Source organism: Lactuca saligna, chromosome 1, assembly GCF_052625555.1.
Source record: "Lactuca saligna cultivar CGN05327 chromosome 1, ASM5262555v1, whole genome shotgun sequence".
NCBI lineage: Eukaryota > Viridiplantae > Streptophyta > Magnoliopsida > Asterales > Asteraceae > Lactuca > Lactuca saligna.
In genome coordinates this window covers 39,396,962-39,419,484 of record NC_136417.1, presented here as the reverse complement: position 1 = coordinate 39,419,484, position 22,523 = coordinate 39,396,962, and the positions used below count along the sequence as shown (strand labels likewise).

The 22,523-nt window shown below is 35.6% G+C and overlaps 1 protein-coding gene across 1 annotated transcript; it reads left to right on the top strand.

Annotated features, from left to right (window-relative positions):
- Positions 1-19,786: 19,786 nt before the first annotated feature.
- On the top strand, positions 19,787-21,689 carry LOC145033515 (glucan endo-1,3-beta-glucosidase-like). Its single transcript, XM_078982112.1, has 2 exons — positions 19,787-19,850; positions 20,581-21,689. Exons 1-2 carry the CDS (start codon positions 19,793-19,795, stop codon positions 21,531-21,533), a joined length of 1,011 nt encoding a protein of 336 aa, XP_078838238.1. The 5' UTR covers positions 19,787-19,792; the 3' UTR covers positions 21,534-21,689.
- Positions 21,690-22,523: the final 834 nt, after the last annotated feature.

Here is a 22,523-nt window from a genome sequence, read left to right as displayed (position 1 = left end):
TTCTAACATATGGAAATTGACATTAACATATAATTAGGTTTAAGAACATACCTTGATTGTTATGTAGCAATAACAATCCCAATTCCTCCTTAAATTGGCTTTGGAAGGCTTAGAGTCACAGGTGTCACTCCTCTAATGGCTTACAAACACCATAAGCAAGTGGAGAAGGTATAAAGAGAGAGGTGAGAGGTTAGAATTCGTATCTAGGACCTCTTGGGAACGGATACACGAATTCATGACCCTAGGGGTGTTTATATAGGTGTAGAGATAGGGTTTCAGTCATTATCTTTATCTAGTTGATTATCCATTAAGCAACCAATAAGATAATCCTTGAATCCTTATCATACTCGAATTCTAAGGCTTTCCAACCTTAAATTCGTCCACCATATAAATAAGATAATCCTTACCTTATTTTGTAACTATCACATAATTACAAATCAGCCCCTCTAGTTTAATTAATTACATTTTATCACAAAACTAATTCTTAATTAATTATTGACCAATATTAATTAAACAAATATGATTTCTCCTTTAATATATTATTCTTATAACATATTAATAAATCATATTATCCTCTCTCTCTTTATTCATTTCTCCAATCAAGTTGCTTTGGTGAAGGCAACCCAAAAGGACCATGCACCATCGGGTCAAGTACATACCAAAATAGTTATGGACTTAGACACTAATCCAACAGTCTCCCACTTGGATAAGTCTAACAACTATTCTGCGTATGACTTCAGATCCTGATCTGCAATCGTAGCTTTCCAAAGCCGTTGTCAACTCTGATCATATCAGATACGCGTGTCCTTAGATAAGGGATCATATATTCTTCCATTCTAGATATCGTATGAGATATGATTTCAAATCATTCTCTTTGTACTATATCTCGATTTCCGATTTATGACGACTGACTAATTGAACAAATCAAATTAGCCCTAGCCCGGCCGAGCATTTACGTATGTCATCACTAAACCATCGAGGGGCCCAAAGATATCACTTTTATCCTACTTTGGATAAAAGGAACGGATAAACTTTGATACAATGCTCGCTTGCACTCACTCACCGAATTACACACAACAATATGTTTTATAACACCAAGTTACTTGTGCGTTTACATATTATCAATGTGCAACCGATCAGCAAGATACAACTCACACATCTCGGTTTCAAGAATATAAGATGTTATCGTCTCACTAATCATTCGAGATAGTGATCCAAGTGAGCGTGGGTTTAATCCAATGCTCAAATCATATTCGTAAGCACTCATGAACGTTGCAGCAAACATTTGCTTATGTCTAATACTCTTTTAGACAATCCACACACCGATTCACGACAGTCTTCATTCATATCTACTTCCAACATATGAACGACTGTGGCCCGTTTGAATAATTCGATTATTCTTAATAAACTCAATTATTCTGGAAGTCAAAACATGCAAAGTGAAACACAAGAATAATACTAATCCCATATGGCCTCAACCCTTTGAGCATAAATAAAATACGTTTTATTTATCACCATATCGATTACTCATTATTTGTCGTTTCGGGTAATCAACTTCTTACTTGAATTATTACACTTGTCCCATGCTCCTAGCATGCACACAATGTTTACCTATGGTTCTTACTTTTGTGAAATAGACAAATTGAACACATTTCCAATCATTCTCATTTTACAACTCCAAATCCATTTTCTTAAGTGTAAGAATATCAAATTCTTGTTACTTATAGAATATACTAGATTCTAACACTTTATGCAACGATCCTTTTGTAATGTCACTACACCAAAGTCTCAAAGAGTATTGCCAATGATATTACAAAGTCCTCTATCGGAGATTGTTGCAAGACAATTCCTTATATACGATGTCTCTCACACAAAGTACATTCCTTTGAACATCCTTTTGCATAAAGGTTTCTAATCTAGTCATAGATTTTCAATATTTACTTCCCAATATGGACACGCTTCCATATTTTCCATATGACAACTCATTCTTAATAGAATCTTATCTATTCGTAATGATGTCGATATTGTCCATCCAATATGGAAACATTTCCATAATTTCCAATACTATACTTCCAACTACTCACAAGCGACCAATCCTCGTCGAACTTTAGATTGTCCTTTGATAGTTGTTTAATTATTTTAGTCAAAACCGATTCTAGTCCCTTTTCCCTCTAAATGCGCTAGACATTTGGAAAATTTTAGAATGGTCAAACATTAAAGCATTTGCAATCGATCCTATACCCGAAGCGTATGGGACACGACGCATAATGTTTTATTTGCTATGTTCTCAAAATTCGAATTGTGAAGAGGAATGCCGTAATCATAATCGAAACTTTAAGAACACACTATGTACCTTTGACTAAATTTATCAACATTTCACAACCTAATCCTTTAGATTTGAAATGAAGCATAATATTCTCTCCCTTAATTATAGCAAAACAACCTTTCAACTCTTACAACTTTGCAAAGTATGACTCTTGTTTTCTATAATTAATATTGCCAACTATGCAATACGTGCCTTAATAATCATACAATCATAACATTTATGCTCCCACTATCATGATGATTATTATAAAACATAACACTTATGCTCCCACTAGCTTCGACATGTATTCATAAACATCTTAACTTTCAGAAAAACAATACTTATTGAATTTCTTAAGTTCATGTTTCTAATACTTAGTGCTTTGATAATCTTTTATCAAGGCTTCTTGAACTTATACACTTTTGCCTTAGATAGTTCATATGTGTGTCTTAACAATTAAGACTTATTGCCAAACCTCACAATTCAAATTATGGAAAGGGATGCCGTAACCATGATCGAATTCGAGAATGCAATTTTACAATCACTATCTTTTAAAATCTTTCTTAGTGAAAGCATTTCCTCACAATCATTTTCATGAAGGAGGAAATCTTATGACACTTAGATTTAAACGGTGTATGTGTTCCTATCCATGTGAATTTGTTAAAATCCAAAGTTTACGACAAATTCAAACTCATATGGATCGAACTTTCTTAATCTTTATTTCTTGCCTTATGGTAGCACAGTTGCCCACCACGTCTTCCAAGTAGTTAATTAGCTCACCTTTTCCTATCAATGTACTTTCCATTGATCAAGGTCCTTGCCTTTTATGCATTCAAATGAGAACTCATAGGACTCACATGCATAATTAACTCGATTAGATTGGCACAGAAACAAAATAATATCTTCACGATAGGTTGTAAACCTCAACTCGTGTGCTAGTGATGATCGATAAGGCTTATTTGATTTGTTCTTGAAACTTTTCAAGACTATTAAGACTCCCACTGACTCCTTGACATATACGATTCTCTTATCAAAACATTTCTTGACAAACAAATATTCAAGAGTTAGTGTAGCTTATATCAAAACAAAACACTTCATAATTTTGGTCTTAGTTTGTCTTTGTCTTATCCAAGACATCACAACTTTCCACAATTGATGAATGTTATAAACCTTCTTAATACTATTCACTCAATTTCACAATCTTGACTTTAAGATTTGTTTTGGAACGAAGCATGATTGACTTCTTGATTTGACCATTTCTTCAATCTTTGATTCCTCTTCTTGGACATACAATTGTACCAAGACTCATTAGAGGATCAATTGAGATATGGTTCTTAATCATTAAGACCTATCATAAAGCATAAAAGCTACTCTCCCTTCTTCTTAGAATGGAGAAACTCTTATCTTTCTGCCTACTTGATTCTTCTTATTCGTTTTGCTATTGATCTAAACCCTTTAATCAATTCAAAATTACACTTAATCTTGTAACTGTAATCATATTTACTAAGCCTTTAGTAAGTCATGACGAATATCTTTGTTACTTTTATGGTGAACTTGATCAACACACAACTTTGTGTACTCGATCTCCTAGTCCTTCACTTGACACTTTCTCAATGAATTAGTCCAATTTCCAAATACGAAATTTCTCATTCATCATGCAACCAAGTTGCATGATTCCAAGTTTCTGTCCAATTGAAACTTGGGCGATGAGAAACTCTCCCTATTTGGTAAATTCTCGACATTTCCATAAATAACATAACTAAGAATCATATCCATTCGTTGTAGAAATATGCAAACATCAATTTTCACATAACGATTTCATTGCAAGGAAGTAAACAAATAAATAAGTCAAACAAAATTTATTTTATTTATAAAAGCAGCGGAAAAACATTTGTCCTTACAATGCAAAATCTATTGAAAACTATGTAAAAAGAAAATTTCTAACAACTCTATCATAACTATCTAAGCTCAAAATCCAATCTTCAAGTCCATGAGATCGAGATCCATCTCTTGTGATTAGATTCATCTTGCTCTCTTATCAAGCTTCCTTTCTTTTCACCGATCCTTCAAAACATTCAAATGCAATCTTATCACATCATGTATTAAGAATCAATGAATAGGAACTTAATGGAGTTAGATAGTGGATTCTTACCTAAAGCGTAGTCATACTTTTGACTCTCCCATCTCTTAGATCTCTTAGGTAAGTAGGGCAACTTCGTCTCCAATGCCCCTTCTCTTGGCAATAAAAGCAAATTGACTCCTTTGGAACAACACATGGAACTACTTCAGACATCGCCTTTCTCTTATGATCAAACTTTTTGATCATTGCATGTCTTTCATTGCCATTGTCTATATCCATAGAGGTCTTGAAGGCAGATTCACCAATCAACTTTGCTTTTCTATTGCGCCAAACCATTGTTGATTCAGCAACAATAAGCATGTAGGTGAGATCTATAAGTGTCACGTCGTGGTTCACCATATAGTACTCTCTTACGAACTCACTATACGAGTTAGGAAGTGACTGAAGAACCCAATCAACAGCCATCTCTTCACCGACAACGGATCCCATCATTCTTAACCTATCAATGTGTGACTTCATCCCTAAGACGTGTGCACACACCGACTTGCCCTCTTTATGTTCACTTGCCAAAAGGGCTTGAGTGATATTGAACCTTTCAATTTTACAATCTTGTGGGTTAGGGAGAATAATTGGAGGAGGAGGAGGAAGTGAAGCATGATTTCTTGTTCCTCGATCGAGTCGTGGAATATCGTCTTCATGTGGAATGCTTGTTCCACGGGACTTGAGAAGACCATAGTTGTCGAACTTTGACATCGGGAGAAAAAACGAATTCAAGTTAGTTGATTGATTGAGTCCTTGGTAAATCACCCAAATGAAATTCCAAGGCTAGGACCCAACACAATATCCTACAACTTGGGAGAGGGATGTCGTAACCCAAATTGCAGAACATTTGAAGGTAAGTGAATGACGATTCACTAATTTCCACCATGAAAAACGAAAAAGAAATTTAAGTTTTAAATCTATGAAAACTCCTAGATCCTTTGAGATTCATTGAACATTTCAATGGCATGTTTAAATCTCGATATGCCCCTCTTGTTTGTGACTGGGATGCCGAGGATCACAAAAGGGGTGTGAATAACCATGCAAACTACATGGTGCCCTCACATGTTACAATCACCTATTCGATGTGCCGGTAAACCACACACGCTCCACCGAACTATGACAAATATTGAGTCACCCTTTGCTACCTTTGCTTAGAACCATTTAGTGTGCCAGTAAACCACACACGCTCCACTAACATCTTCGCAAGGGCACAAAGTGTAATTTCATGGAATTGCATCAATTCACTTTTTGCCTAAGTAACTAAGATTGGGAATTTGAAAAACATTTAGTTACTTTGTATTTCATTATACTTATAATGGAAGGTTTCGTCCTATCCTACCCGTTCGGCTAACGACCCTCCACTAGTCAAGAGTGCGGTGGGTAAGAGTGGATACCCATTTAATCGCCATTTTATAAGCAATTTCCTTAAACACCCCTTATAGACCAGCTTCGTGAATGAGGCCTACTAACGGCAAGACTGACTTTTACTCATACATATATATAATGTTAGACTTTTAATATTATATATAGTATAGGGTGCATTTTATACTTTTAAAATACTATGTGGTTAACTTTAACAATTACACTTTTAATTCAATTAAATGGTTAACCAAAACTTTTATGGATTTATTAAACCTCTTTTAATTATACTCCTTAATTAATTAATAAAACCATAAGGGTGTGATTTGAACTTTTCAAAACATTACTAGGGTTTTAGAATTTAACATTTCTAATTAAACTTTTAATCAACTTTTAAATTCCAAAACTTGAGGGCAAGTTTTGAAACCTTTTTCAAAACATTAGGGTTTTAACGATTTAAATTTCAAAACTCCAAAACTTTTGGGTTCAAATTTAAACTATAAAACCTAAAGGGGAAGATATGAAACTTTTCATAACAACAAGGATCAAATAACAAATAATCTAAACTAACATTTAGTTACATAATTATCCATATTTGATTTGTTTAATGATTTCTTGCAAAACAATTTATCAATTTACTCAAAATAATTAATCAATTATCTTATAAGGAAACAATTATCTTGTTAATTGATAATTATCTTTAATTAGATCAAGAATATAGTCATATATATCATAAAATCGGATTTATATTGATCTAACATGATAAGGTAACTATCCAAATGCAAAAACAGCAAGAAATCCCGAGATAAGCATTATCTGACGCTCGAACTCGCCGAGTACCACACTGTACTCGCCGAGTTGAGGTCTACTCGCCGAGTACACTGTGGTACTCGCCGAGTTCCTCAGCCATAAAGCCCAAAAACGATTTTCCAGTTATACAATGCATCAATACAATTGAAACCAAGCTAGGCTCTGATACCACTGATGGGTTTTGGTCATAAGACATCCTATGTGCTCATACAAACCCTAATGCTTGGATCTAGGTTTCTCTATTGTACATGCTTTGAATCCAAGACTATAAACCCTAATTCTAACATATGGAAATTGACATTAACATATAATTAGGTTTAAGAACATACCTTGATTGTTATGTAGCAATAACAATCCCAATTCCTCCTTGAATTGGCTTTGGAAGGCTTAGAGTCACAAGTGTCACTCCTCTAATGGCTTACAAACACCATAAGCAAGTGGAGAAGGTATAAAGAGAGAGGTGAGAGGTTAGAATTCGTATCTAGGACCTCTTGGGAAGGGATACACGAATTCATGACCCTAGGGGTGTTTATATAGGTGTAGAGATAGGGTTTCAGTCATTATCCTTATCTAGTTGATTATCCATTAAGCAACCAATAAGATAATCCTTGAATCCTTATCATACTCGAATTCTAAGGCTTTCCAACCTTAAATTCGTCCACCATATAAATAAGATAATCCTTACCTTATTTTGTAACTATCACATAATTACAAATCAGCCCCTCTAGTTTAATTAATTACATTTGATCACAAAACTAATTCTTAATTAATTATTGACCAATATTAATTAAATAAATATGATTTCTCCTTTAATATATTATTCTTATAACATATTAATAAATCATATTATCCTCTCTCTCTCTTTATTCATTTCTCCAATCAAGTTGCTTTGGTGAAGGCAACCCAAAAGGACCATGCACCATCGGGTCAAGTACATACCAAAATAGTTATGGACTTAGACACTAATCCAAAAGGTACTTGTCAGTATATATTCTTCTATATTTATTCTTAAGGATTTGTCCTAAGGAATAGGCACAAAGTCTATTGCGCAAACAGGCTTTATCTAATAGACACTAAGTCCATAGTTGTCAGTGTTTATCTATGATGTGTATATAAATGCATGGGTTTTAGTCCTACTTTTGAGATGAAATTTAAACACACAAAGGTAGTGAATTTGTCTATTAGTGATATAGTTGTATAAGTAGGGTATTGAACACAAGGAACAGAAAATTAGACTAATATCTAGAATTAACTAAGCAAATAGATTAACTAAAAGGTTTTCTCTAGTTTTTCAAGACTATAAACTTTGACAAACTATCTAACACACAATTTAAACAACTAACAATTAAAACAAGTAAAAACCAACTAAATTCTGTAATCAAAAGGGGTTTATGTTTAGGTTCGATTCATTTACTCATATGGTTAATTTTATGTCAATGCAATGGATTAATTGTTATTGGTTACCGACTAAGGTGATTAGATTCACATTCACTATTACCAATCCTTAGAAAATAAATTAATTTAAGCAGTGATCAAGTAATTAAACTAATAAATTTCCTAGTTTAATTATTCGGATTAAATAAGACTTGTAATTAGTTAATCAAATTAATAATTCAATTAACCTCTTGTTGATGGTTTATCACACAATCTCACAAATTAATTTAGTTTTTCTCTAGTTAATCCTAGTTTCCCATTCATTATTCCTAGGCATATAACAATGTTTTCACGTAAAGCATATGAGGTAATCAATTAAGAGATGTTCATGCAGCCTAATTACTTGACAATTAACAGAAAATAGTTATGGTTAATGCACAAGGGTCTTTAACAAACTTAATTTAACAAAGTTCACCAAATAACGATCAATCCAAACATAAATTAATCCATAAGAGCAAACTTATCCACCCTAAACAGAAAATAATGAAATTAGTTCATAATTACACCAAATAAACACCTAAACACGAATTCAATCAAACCAAACATAGTTCTAATCAAGAATAAAATGGAAAAGTAAACTTATGTTGCCTTAATCTTCTTAGAATTGAGGATAAGGTTTATTCACTATTTCCAAGGCTCCAGATGTATTCTTGGTCACAAGGTAACTCCACCAGGATTCTCTAACCAACCTCAATTCGGGAATGTGACTTCTATTTATAATTTTCGGAAAACAGGGGCTACTTGTCGAGTAGAGAACTGACTAACCGAGTCCCCCTTATGGAATCCGTATACGGCAAGGACTTTACGTATTGCTTCGCGAACCTTCATGGGTACTCGTCGAGTAGACGTCCATACTCGCCGAGTGGCTTCCGAATTTGACTCTTTTCTTCTCTCTTTAGTTCCTGAGCTTCTGATCGCCTCTCCTGCTTCCTTTTTGCTTCCAAGCATATCTTTTGGACTGAAAATACAATTTAAAAACTATTAAGTACCTTTTGTCCATAATTTGCAAATAATTAGCTAATAAATAATAAAAATTTATACTAAATATATAGCTAAATATGTACATATTAGTCTATTAGGCACTAAGTCCATAGTTGCTAGTGTTTATCTATTAGGCACTACGCTCATAGCTTCCAGGCTTTATCTTCTTTATTGATGGTATTATTTTAGGGAGTCCACTCACAATACATTTCAATCGGTTTTTAGAGTACGTTTGATGAACACATTGTTCACAAACACCTACAGGTTGCGAGCATGTTAGCATTCCACTAGACTGTCTAGAATAGTTTGTGGTTGTCATCTCTGCTAAATGACATCATCTTTAAAGTCAAGGCCTCTCATTATCTATTTCATCTTTCATCTATATCAGCTTTCATCTACCCATCTTTACCCAATATATTTATTGGTATAAAAATACATATAAATTTTAAATCAAGTAAAACATGTATAAATCGTTCATCTAGCATAGATATCAGGAACACAGATAATAGGAACATAAAGCATGTAATTATCTTAAATTCATCATATCTATGTGTAAGATGAAAGTAAATATGCACTCACTTATTAAAGTGACAACTCAGAATTCGGATATCGCTTCGCTTCTAGCAACTGTCTTTTACTTTGACGTAACCTAGTATTATTATCACTAAGTCTTAGTCTAATATTTATCGTGACTAATACAAAGTATACTGTTTGGAAATCCCACTTTAAACACCTCACTAAATCCAGCCTAGACATCATCCATGTAAGTAGATAAATCAATATAATGACTTGGAATCATTGATAAATCTTTTTATAGGTTCATAATAATTATAATGAATTTAAACATAAGTTATACTTAAAGTACGGTAAGCATAACTCAACTTACAAGTGGTTTAGCGAGAAACCAGACTCTGCCTGGGCAGAACTTCTAAACCAAAAGCTCTATTTCTCAAGGCTTTCTAGCACTCTAGAGCTTCACTACTAACACTTAGGAAGTGCTAGAGAAAGGAATTGAGGCCATTGGGGTAGGGGGCTTGGGAGAGAATAAAATGGAGATGTGTAAGGAAAAGAGTGAAATTCGCTTCTATTTATAGGTTGAAATGCGCCCAGTATGTTGGGTGTACACAACATTATGTTGGACGTAATGGGTTAAACAGGGTTATGTTGGGCATACATAAGAATTATGTTGGGCGTAATTGCCACATGCCATCATCTAGTGACAAGTCGTGGGAAGGAAGTGAGTGCACCAGATTGCGATACCTGTCACACCGAGGTTAATCCAAAAATTAATTATCTTGTAAAATTCATAACTTCGTATACGAGCTCCATTTTAGATGTTTTTTATATCCACACATAGCTATCGACAAGATCTACAACTTTAGTTTAGACTCCATCGGCTAATTTTGACTTTATTTTTAAACTTATATTGTAACAGTCTTAGACAGTTAAAGTCCGTTAAAAATTCATAACTTTGTCATCCGACGTCCGTTTTCGACTGTCTATATATCGTTCAACTCTTATTGACGAAATCTTCAATTCTCATTTAGATTGTGTTAGCTAATAATTGATCGATCTAAAATTCGATTTCCGAGTTGTACACTGCTACGCTGAATCTTAGAAAAATCATAACTTCCTCGAATGAAGTCAGATTTGGATATTCTCTATATGAACGCTCTCGGTTTAATGACTTCTACGACTTTTATTTTATATTACTAAGGCTAAAAAGTAATTTATCAAAAATTTACTTTTTACGATACGCATATATGTTTCGGTTTATTCGTGAAACTTCAATGGGTCATAACTTCTTCGTTATAAGTTGGATTTTAGTGTTCTTTATGTGTATGAAATCCTTGTGACGTATATCATAACTTTGTTTGAGATAGTTTATCCTAAATAATATTCTATCAAAAAATAAATTTTAACATTTTTATCTCTAAATTGGCTAACCCGAATCTATGAGCGTTACATCATACTAATGTGAACTAATTATTTCATGAATATGTTAACTTGCATGCTGCAAAGGTTAAATAATCTCATAGTGATTTATTTGAGCCTATTGTGCAACTCTTGTCTGAGTCCAACCGTTGTAGATTTGAGTATTTTACTCGAAGGATTATCTAAGCTTTATTGCATATCATTGTATTCATGAAGTATTTAGATGGAATTAGTGGGAGTCTTTAGGAACTGATGGTAGGGTGAGGACAAGGAACCAAGAAGAGCCTAAGAGGTGTCTTAGTAGGTATGGATGCGTTGTTCAGTAAGTATTTAGAGTACTTGTTTGACAGGGTGACTAGAGGATTCAGGATAATTATTAAGGAAAGTATGGATAGGTGTAGAAGTTAGTATTGGGTCCGTACTACTGGAAGCACATAATCCATACGTGAATCAAGGATGATCATAGATAATATAGGAAGCATGTAGGATAAGGACTCCTTGAGTGTGTTCTGATTATTGTTTGGTTGCTTTTGAGAATGGTGATGAGCACTCGTGGAGGAGGTTTGGGTTCTGATTCAGGCTCAGGTGTTGGCGTTAAACCGATTGAGGAGTGGATGCAGGAGTTAATCTTGTCGGAGATCACCCATGGTATTTTGGAACAGACTACTATAATCTTTAGTACTATTAAGGAGGGGATCATGGAGATTATGCAAGAGCGTCTGGTCGCATATCGCACTAGGGTTGTGGAGTTGTTGGATGAGAGACTCGGGGCTTTCGGGCCGAGATTGTGACATTATAGTTGGGAGCACGGACTCCCTCATTTCGAGAGTTCACGGCTTGTAGAGCTCTAGATTTCCTTGGGTCGAAGGACCCATTGCTAGCCACCGATGGATCGCTGACATATAGAATGCTCAGTGGGCAAGTTTCTATCCCGAGGGGGAAAAATTGGGATTTGCATATTGTCTTTTAAGGGACCGAGCCCATGATTGGTAAAAGGATATCGGTAGTGCATTGAGATCTGCAGCTGATGTGGCCATGTCTTCGGAAGATCTTGCACCAAAAATTAAGGTGCAACAGTTGGTAAGGGAAGCTTCAAGACCTTCTTCAGACTACTAAGACTATGGCAGAGATCACTGCCAAGTTTTGGGAGAGGGCTTGTTGGTTCTGCAGTATATGGTAGACGAGGAGATGAACAAGGTGAGGTATCATGATATGTTGAGAGATAACATCAAGGAGTTTGTGAGCTTTTCAGGGTGCAAGACCCTGAATGATATGATTACTAGAGCCAGAGAGCAGGAGATTGAATCGGAGCACATTATGAAGAGGAATTCAGAGCAGATTTAGATCGAAGTGGGCCAGGAGAAGAGGCCCAGGACTCAGGATTCGCATCTGTGATGCCATAAGGTTTGGGGCCATTATGCCAAGTGTGGGAGGACCCATGAGGGAGACTTACAAGAGACAAGGAGTGGATGTTTTAATTATGGTCAGATGGGTCATTTCAGTAGGGATTGCCCTTAAGGATCGATTTCGATGTTGTTTCATTCCAATCAGGTGGGACACAAAAAGACCGATTATCCAAGGCTATTGAGTGGAGCAGCAAGGGCACTTGCTCCAGCTACTTTGAGGATCACTAATGGTCGTGAGGGCTGATCGGAAGCCCCATCAGTGAGGATTCGAGCATTGCATCCTTAATTGGGAGAGGCTAGAGTTTCATCAGGTGCTATCATGGGTATGTTATCTTTTGTTTTCCCATTCCTTATTATTTGTATATATGTGCTTTTGAATCATGTGCTTGTATGTGTAAGGCATTTTCTTTAGCTTAGTTTCTATGTAATTACCTGGTTAACATTATCAAGGGTCTTTATATGTCAACCTTCATGCCGAGAGTTATGAGTGGGGCATATCTTGTTGAGCTAGATTTAGATTATCGAGCACCTTGTTGTGGGAATCGGTGGAAGCAGTTTAGGGGTACCACTTGGAAGATCAGTATTTGGATTAGCATGTTAGTTCAGCATCGGGGTAGAGGAAGTTATAGAACAAGTATGTTGGCTTTTAGAAATTCAAGATAGATTTGGGGTGCAGTCGATTGATTAGGATTTAAGTGCAAGAGAGTTGATGTCGGATCAATGCTCTCAGGACATGAGGGTGGTCCTTACATCAGAAGCTTGAGGCAAAGATCTCTTGAAATTGGTTGTGCCCCTATTCGAATAACATAGTCAAAGTTTAGAAGTGCTTACGTCACTCAGTATGGATGGAAGTGGTTTATCGATGGACTCTCGGGTGTGATCGCTACCATTACTAGGGAAGGAGTAGTGATGAGTAGGTAATGATGATGGTCGTGTAGGCTAGAATTGGCAAGGGAATTTCGAATTGTAATGGTTGAAGATGTTTAGAATGCATAAATCCTTCGATAAGTGGGATGTTGGGATGGTGATACATCAGCTCCGGTATAGGGGTTTGTATTTGTTGTCTTTACTAAGGTTGGCAGGGTAGACTTAAATCCAAGTGGAGGAGAACCATTTGGATTTCGGGGATATAATCAAGTGCGGAACTAGGAAGAGTTCCACATCCAAGTTGAGATGGAAGCTAGTTCAAGTGGCAATCTGGATAGAGGTTGCACAAGGTTGGGGGTTCAGAAACTCTCAACGATAGGGTGATGCATTCGTAGTGATTCATAGTAGATATGTGGTTTGATCCAGGTTGAGGGTTATGTTAGAGCATCTATACATGTTCTTATCTAGTGAGGGATTTTGGGTTTAAAGCATGAACCGAATACCTAATTGGGATGCAGTCAATATGGTCGTTTGATTGTGGGTTGGTATGGTAAATGGAGAGCAAGACCATGAGTTGGCTCATGGATAATATGGGAGTGTTGTAAGACTATAGGGTAACCGTAGCATACACAAGGATGAGAGGTTGATAGGGAAGTGTTATAAGTTTGCGATGTAGTCACGACAATCACCGGAATGAGCTAGGTCATTCTAGGAGTGGTCATTGGGCTGATAAAGGATCAGAGCATGTGTGGGTTGAGATTGAAAGTATTGTAAGTGGATTTATCTTGTTTTGGTATGAGGATCATTGGATCCAAGGCAAGGTTAGGCCTATGTAGCACTAGTTTGGGTGAGACTCGTGGGTGAGGCCCATTCAATTGTGCAGGCTGGGTGAGACCCATAGGCGCGGCCCGTAGGGTTATGATATAGTGGGTGAGACCTGGTCGAAATTGGCTTGAGCAAGGTACTAGACCACATTTAGAGTAGGATGACTCTGTGTTCATTGGTTGTTATCAATGTGATGGTTAGGCTACGGTATCCCTTATCAATTAGACTCTTAGTCGGAGTCTTGTGGTGGGACCAAGTGTGAGATTGTCAGTCTTTGCAATTGATTGGGGAGTTTATATCTCAGTTCAGTGGGAAGTCACCATGGAATCAGAAAATTTTGGATAGAAGCAAGTACGAGTCTTTGAATTTTGGAATATGAGTCATGTTCTTGGTTGGCACAAAGGGTTAGGAGTAACCTTTTCTTTTATGAAAGATCTTTTCAATAACAAGGTATGGTAAAGGATTCTACCTGCTAAGGGTATCAGTTGGACAATTTAGGATCAGTCTAGATTGCAGAGAGAGGATCTATTGATTGTGTTTTGGAATGGTTTTGCCTGTGAGGAGGTCAGGTAAATTTTTGGGGGTTTCGAACTTATAACAGTGAAATGTCAGTTTTTCCGCATTGAATAAATTAGTGGATCAATAATTCATTCTACATCAAGATGTATGAGTACTAATATGATTGAGTTTTGATGGTAGCATTGGAAGGTCGTTATGAGTATGAGCCAACTTTTCATCAAAGCAAGGTTCAAGAGGAATTGGACGGATCGTCTGATCTCCTAAAAGGTAGTAAGGAGTGATTTCAAGGACGAAATCTAATTTAAGTGGTGGAGAGTTGTAACACCCTATTTCAAGTCATTCCATAGTTCGGGACCATGAACCGAATATCAATTATCATAAGGCTTCGGGCCTTGGGGAAAGAGAGGTTAAGACCCATTTGGATGTGGGTAATATAGATTATGTGATCCAAGAGTTTGTTTGTACTTTGGATCCTAAGGGTATAATGGGAAAAGTGGTGTTTCAGACTTCTTTTATGAATTAAGGATTTTAGTTTGATGTGTTTTAAGTTAAAAGTAATTAGATAAGGTTGTAGAGCTCCTCAATACCATTATGTGGATATAAAGATCGTCGAAATCAGCATTGAAATGAAGAAGTTATGATCCTTTGAAGTTAGGACGGTTTTGGTTTAAGCCGCATACGTTGGGCGTACGGGGAAGTACGTTGGGCATACTAGGGTATCTTTGAGTACGCTGGGCGTACCAGGGGTATGTTAGGCATACACGATCAGTGCCCAAACCTTATTTTCATGGTTTAATCCCTATTTAAGCTCCTTAACTTCCTAAACCCATTCTATTCTCAGCCTCCACCTCTCCAACACCCTCTCTTTAAACCATAACCCTAGTTTGAGCCTTATGAGGAAAAATAAGGTGTTTTTAAGTGCTTTGGAGTGTTCTTGGTACATCTTCTATAAGAAGTAGCTCATTAGAGAAATTTTGGTTGCATTGGAGCTTGTAGATCCAGACTTTGTTCACCTTGATCTTTCATCTGGAAGTATAAAGCTTGAATCTTGATGATGCATTTGTTAGATCTAGCTAGTTTTGGGTGTTATGAGCTTTTAGTCACTTTAGTGAATAAAATTTAGATCTTAAAAGTTTGTGACCTTGTTGTGGATAAATTTTCCAACTTTATCCATCTAAGCATCATATGATTCAGATCTGAAGGTTGAAGACTTGGACGTAATGGATGAAGTTGAAAAAGATGCACTTTTGGTACCTTGGAGACTTAAAAACTAGATATTGGTTGTTTGGACAATTATAATGGATAAATTTGGAAACTTTATCCATTATGGAGTTATTAGGAACCATAAAAATATGATCTTAGACCTCCTATCCCCTCTATGCAAGAGTTAAGATGTCTTAATGGATAAATAAGTTGGGGTTTTAGCTTTTGGACCTTTTCTAACCATGGAAAGTCATAAAGGTGGAAACTTTATGACTTAAGTTGATGTTTTGAGATTAGATCTGAGTTTGGATGTTTTGGTCTTAAGCATTAAGTCCTAAAATGAGAAATTGTCATCAAGGGGGTATGATGGGCGTACATATGCATACGCTCAGTGTAATGCATGTCTTCCCGATTTCATATTGTGGCAAGTTATACCTTAAGCATCAATGAGAAGTACGTAGGGTGTACGAATGTGGTACGTGGGTCATACTAAAAGGGTTCTCGTTTTGGGCCTTTTGGGCCTTGGGTCTTTTGGAAGTTGGGCCATGAGTTATTGGGTCAGATACGGGAAGCATAAAATGGTCTTTTACCCTTGGTAATGATAGAGAATGAATTAGACCTTGGATTATGGGGAATTATCTCAATTATTGTCTACGAATAATTTGGTTGTGTTTAGTATGAGGAACCCGGTAGCAGCAGCGCGTGTGTTGCGGTTATTGCGGTTTGAGGAGAATCTCCTCCTAGAGTTCAGCGGGTCGAAGGCACCAATGTCGACGCATAGATTATTGTTATTTGTATACTAATTGTATGTATGACTCTTACATGTGTTGTAGGTGTTGTATGTATGTCAGGTGGGGCCTGATGTGTGTATTGGACGGGGCACATCGCATGTTACTGATAGATCTATACTGGCGTAGGGATATCAACGGGACCAAATGGGAGCGAAAATAGTTGCCCCCTCCCCCGCCCGGGAAATCAGTTGCTGCCCCCACCCGCGGATCCCCCATTAATATAGCCCTCAGTCCCGCCCCCGGTTACCTCCATCGCCCTCAGTCCTGCCCCCGTTCCACCGGCTCCTTCGGTTTATAGGCTTAAAATTCGATTTTTTTTTGCTAAAAAACTACTTTGTTTTAGGCTAAAGAAAACTATTTTTAATAACTTTAAAACCTTAAAACCTAATCTTTTAGAAACTAAAAAATTAAAAATCCAACATTACAATAGGACAATTCCAACACTCTTACAAATATAAAATACAACATTATAAATATAAAATACTTACATGTCCAAAAATATATGATCAATTCGCTACATCTTCAACATCTATTAATTGGAAACGGGAAAATGAAACCTACACTAAACCTAAAATTAGAACATCTATTTTGTATATGCATTTTATATTAAATATATATTTTTTACATAAATGTACAACCTTGGCCCCCGTGGGAGTACGAGACGGAAATACCGACTCCCGACCCAGGTCCCGAAAATAAACGGGGTTTAATTATGCCCCGCCCCCGTTCCCACTCTCGATTTTTTTAAAAATTTAGTCTCGTACGGTATCGGGGTTCAACATGTGTTTTTGGCATCCCTATACCAGGGGGCCGCTGTCGGGCGGGGCCCGATGAATACCGGGCGAGGCCCAATGCTGGGAAGGGCCCGATGGATGTATGTATGTATGGTATGTGGTATTTTGGGGAACTCATTATGCTTTGTGCTTAAAGTTTATGATTATGGTTTCAGGTACTTTCGGTTCGAAAGGGAAAGATCCGCTTGATCGTAGCGTATCCACCCATGTTTCCGCATTTTATGATTTTAGGATTGTACTCTGATAACTATTTATACTTTGATATGCTTTTGAATAGTTGAAAAGGATAAATGGTGTTTAAGTTTGAATTAAAAATGAAATTTTTACCTTATAATTTTTATGATGTTACATTGAAGATTACAAATCCTTATTTGTACAAAAGGCTACAATCATGGTATGAAATTGATTATGTTGATAGTTTTTCTTCAGTAGCAAAGGTTGTCGCAATAAGGATTTTACTTGCTATATCTACATCAAAAGGTTGGTTTTTACACACCAACTAGACATCAATAATGCATTTCTGAATGGTTTTCTTGAAGAAGAGGTGTACTTACTTCCTCCACAAGGTTATGACAAGGAAAAAAAAGGAAGAAGTATGCAAATTAAAAAATCACTATATGGACTAGAGCAAGCTAGTATACAATGACAAATTGAATTTTGAAACAAATTATTGAATTTTGGATCTCAACAATCTCCACATAATTATTGCTTGTTTACAAAAGGAGAAGAAAAGGTTTTTGTATCTCATGTAGTGTATGACGATGATGTCTTAAACACAGGCCCTAATGAAGCATTTATTACTAAATTCAAAAATTATCTACATCAGACCTTTACTATCAAAGATCATGGAGATGCAAGTTATTTTATTGGCATTGAATTACTGAAAACTAAGAAAGGTTTTTATGTTAATCAAAGGAAATATGTTTTAGACATATTGTCAGAAGCAGGGTTAACAGGGGAAAACCGACATTTAATCCAGTCATTAAGAACATGTAACTATGTTCAGCAGGAGGGAAAATACTATAAAAACTAGAGAATTATAGAAAAGTAGTTGGAAAGCTTCTTTATCTTATTTTACAAGGCCTAATATAAGCTATGATGTGCAACAATTTAGCCAATATTTGCATACTCGAACTCAAACACATTGGAAGGCTGCAATACAAGTGTTGAAAAACTTAAAAGATTGTCCATCAAAAGGTTTATTCTTTGAGAAAAAATCATAAAATTTAGAAATCACAGCCTATAGTGATTATGATTGTGCTACTTGTAAAGACACCAGAAGATCATTGACTCGATATTGTATATTCATCAGATCATCATTAATATCATGGAGGAATATTAAAAATACGTTTCATTCCGTTCAATATGGGTCGAAATTAATATATAAAATTCTTGTCCAAAAGACTTTTCAATGAGTATTAATTAACTTGAAGAATATGACCACTTAAAGACTCATCTTGTGGAAAATTCTTGTTACTTATTTGTCAGGTAAGGTTACATTGTCTTATTAACTAAAATAAGTTTTAATTATTATAGATCTAAATGTAAAATAGTTACAATATATATTTATCATTCTATCAAATCATCCAATAAACTTTGACATAGATAAAAACTTTTATCAAATTATGTAACAAGCTTCATAAACTTGATAAAGAAATGGTAAAAGTATTATAGTTTCTTATTGTTAGGAAAATATAACCCAAAGATTGTAGGAAAGAACAGAACTTTAAAATTGTTGATTGGGGATTGTGTTTAACATAGTTTCCTTAAAACAAATTCACCTTATATGGGTGTTTGTTTTCCAAGATACAACAGCAAAAAGCAGTTCTTCTAGATTGTTCGGACCCTCGCTTGACATGGATTATAAGTGTAAGAGAGGAAGAGTGAGTATTTCGTTTCATTCAGTGTATCTAATCAGTCATAAAACGAAATTGTAATTGTCACAATTAATCTAGAAATTAAAACCGAAATCTATGATTAATAGCTCTTAATTCGTTTTTGTAACTGTTACCCCACATGACACATACATAAAAGTTCAACGGCTCGAATCCAAATTTGGACGTATGATATATCGAAATGAAGATATCACGGAGGAGAACAAGAATATATAATCAATAGGTCGTTTTGATTTTATTTAGAATCCAAAATTTGTGCTCAAAAATGCAAAAAAATCCATTTTTGAAAATTAATAAAATTAATTTTTCAACTGCTATATTATATTAAAATATACATATTACATTAACCAATAAATTATGAAAATATTTGGCATTGTTAACAATCAACTCACTATTTTACCATAAAATTATCACTTTGACCTTTAGACGTCGTGTTTTAACCATTATCTACATTCCACCCATTCGTCTTATTTTCCAAAGTGCCTTGTGGATTTTGTCCATTATATATATGGTTGGATATCAACTAAAGATATCAAAACCGAAGCCATGACAACAATGCTAATAGTACTACTCGGCTTACTTTTAAGTCGTCTCGTATCCATAGGTTTTCTCTTTCTTTTCGTTACATTCACCGATATGATTTACATTTTTCATATATGTTTTATATAGTATGGTATGTTATTTGTATCGTTTCCGAATAAATGTTATTCTAATTTTTTATGACGTTCAAAATACCCACATGATATTCAAATTTTAGATAGAATTTCCAATAGTAATTGCTCCGGTTTTGTGTATTGGATATTTAGAGTATTCGAACATTCTTTTTCGTTAACGACATGGATCACCCGAATATATATGGTATCCGAAATGAGTCAATCAAAAATAGTGTTTAATTCTCGAATTATTTTGTACACTATGACAATTCGATGGTAGTTGAATATTCTAATATGTGTTTTAAAAGTTTAATTTTGAAATTTGTTAATAATTTTTTTATTTTGCGGAACTTCAGATAAATGAATGTGATACTAAAAGTTTACATATTTCTAATGTGTATATTTTTATTTGTATGCATTCATAGTGTCAAATAAATAAGTTCGTGCAAATTGTTGACTTATAATATCCAATACAATCTAGTTGTCTAAAACCAGTATGCAATTTAATTGTATACACGACAAAATATTATAAATTTCAGTATTTAATATTCACATCTAAATTTCTAAATATCCAATTTTGAATAGGAATACGTGTCTATATCTGAATACAAACGTACCCATAATAACTTGTGTCTGTTAACGTGAAAGAAGAACCATATTCTAATGATTTTATTTTTACAGATGCGCAGGTCGGCGTGTGTTACGGTAGAGATGGTGACGGTTTGCCGTCACAACAAGACGTCGTGAACCTCTACCGGCGCAACGGCATAACCAGAATGCGAATTTATGATCCAGATCAAGCTACTCTTCGAGCCCTAAAAGGAACCAATATCGAACTCATGATCGGCGTTCCTAATGATGCTCTGCAATCCCTCAATGATCAAGGTGCCGCAAATACATGGGTAAGAAACAACATCCAAAATTACCCCGATGTCAGGTTCAAATACATCGCCGTGGGAAATGAAGTCGATCCAAATAACGGGAATAGTCGATACGTTAATTTCGTACTTCCGGCGATGCGAAATGTTCAGAACGCCATTAACGCCGCCGGCCTGCGGAACCAGATTAAGGTGTCGACGGCAACCTACACTGGTCTGTTAGGCGTCTCATATCCACCAAGCAATGGCGCCTTTCGTAACAATGTACGGGGGTTTATCGAGCCGATAATCAGATTTCTAGCCGGAAACAACTCTCCAATGCTTGCCAACATCTACCCCTACTTTTCCAACCCTAATTCCAATCTCCCTTATGCGTTGTTTACGGCGCCGGGAACAGTTGTGACTGATCCTAATAATGGTCTACAATACTCTAACATTTTTGACGCCATGTTAGATGCTCACTATGCAGCTCAAGCGCGTCTTGGTGGGGGGAATGTACAGATTGTTGTGTCGGAGAGTGGTTGGCCGTCGGCAGGCGGCAATGCGGCGACAGTAGGGAACGCTGGAACTTACTATAGGAACTTGATTAGGCATGTCAGAGGAACAACGGGAACACCAGCGAAGCCTGGAAGGTCTATAGAAACGTATTTGTTTGCAATGTTCGATGAAAACAGGAAACCTGGTGAAGAGTCGGAAAAACATTTTGGGATTTTCTCCCCTGGTCAACGACCTAAATATCAATTGAGCTTCAATTAAGGAAAAGTAAAAAACGCCATTTCTGAAGCTATGAAGAATATTCCATACATAAACATAAAATAAAGTGGTTTTCCACTGCTTAATAAAGTGATGATGAAGTAAAGATGGTTGGTTATCTTTGATATTGTTTTGATAAAGGAGTTTAAATCTTTGATATTGTACTTGTATTCAAATATCTAAATAATATATATATATATATATATATATATATATATATATATATATATATATATATATATATATATATATATATATATATATATATATATATAAGAGAGAGAGAGAGATAGGTGGGTTCAACTGAGAAAAATAAAAAAAGTTGAGAATCGGGGAATCATTCCCAGCCACTCATTTAATCTAAGCATAAAAAGACACGGTGACAAACTTGTAAATATGTTAATAACCTTTAATCTCAAATACGTAACTATAGAGAATTCGATAACAGTTCGTTCATCATCAAAATTTCTCCTCCAACCTTCAACAATCATCTAAATTTCTTTAAGTAAACCATCATCAATGTCATCCAGTGTTAATCAATCATCGATATTCGTGGTTGGGAGGTTCGCTGTTCAAGACAAATTCGCAATCCAAATTCATCAATATCATCGATTTCTTTGTTGAAATACTCTGAATGTTCGTAGCTTGCAAGCATTTGTTAAAGTTCATAACAAATTTGGAACTGGAATTTCCGAGATTAGCAAACGAAATCAGTTGGAATCGTGTTCATGAAATTGGAATCAGAGTTCTGGACTCGCAGTCACAGTCGACATTGAAGGACTAAGAATCGGTACTCATAGGTTCCCAATCGGATTTTCGGAAATCAAAATCAAAATGAGAAATCGATCAGACATAGGATGCCGCTTCTGAAGTCGAAATCGGAAGTATATGATGATTTGGAATTGATAATTTGATGTTTTTTAACATTTTTAAAGTAGTTAACATGTATGCACTCCAATTGTTTGATGAAATGCATAAACTAAATTATCACGT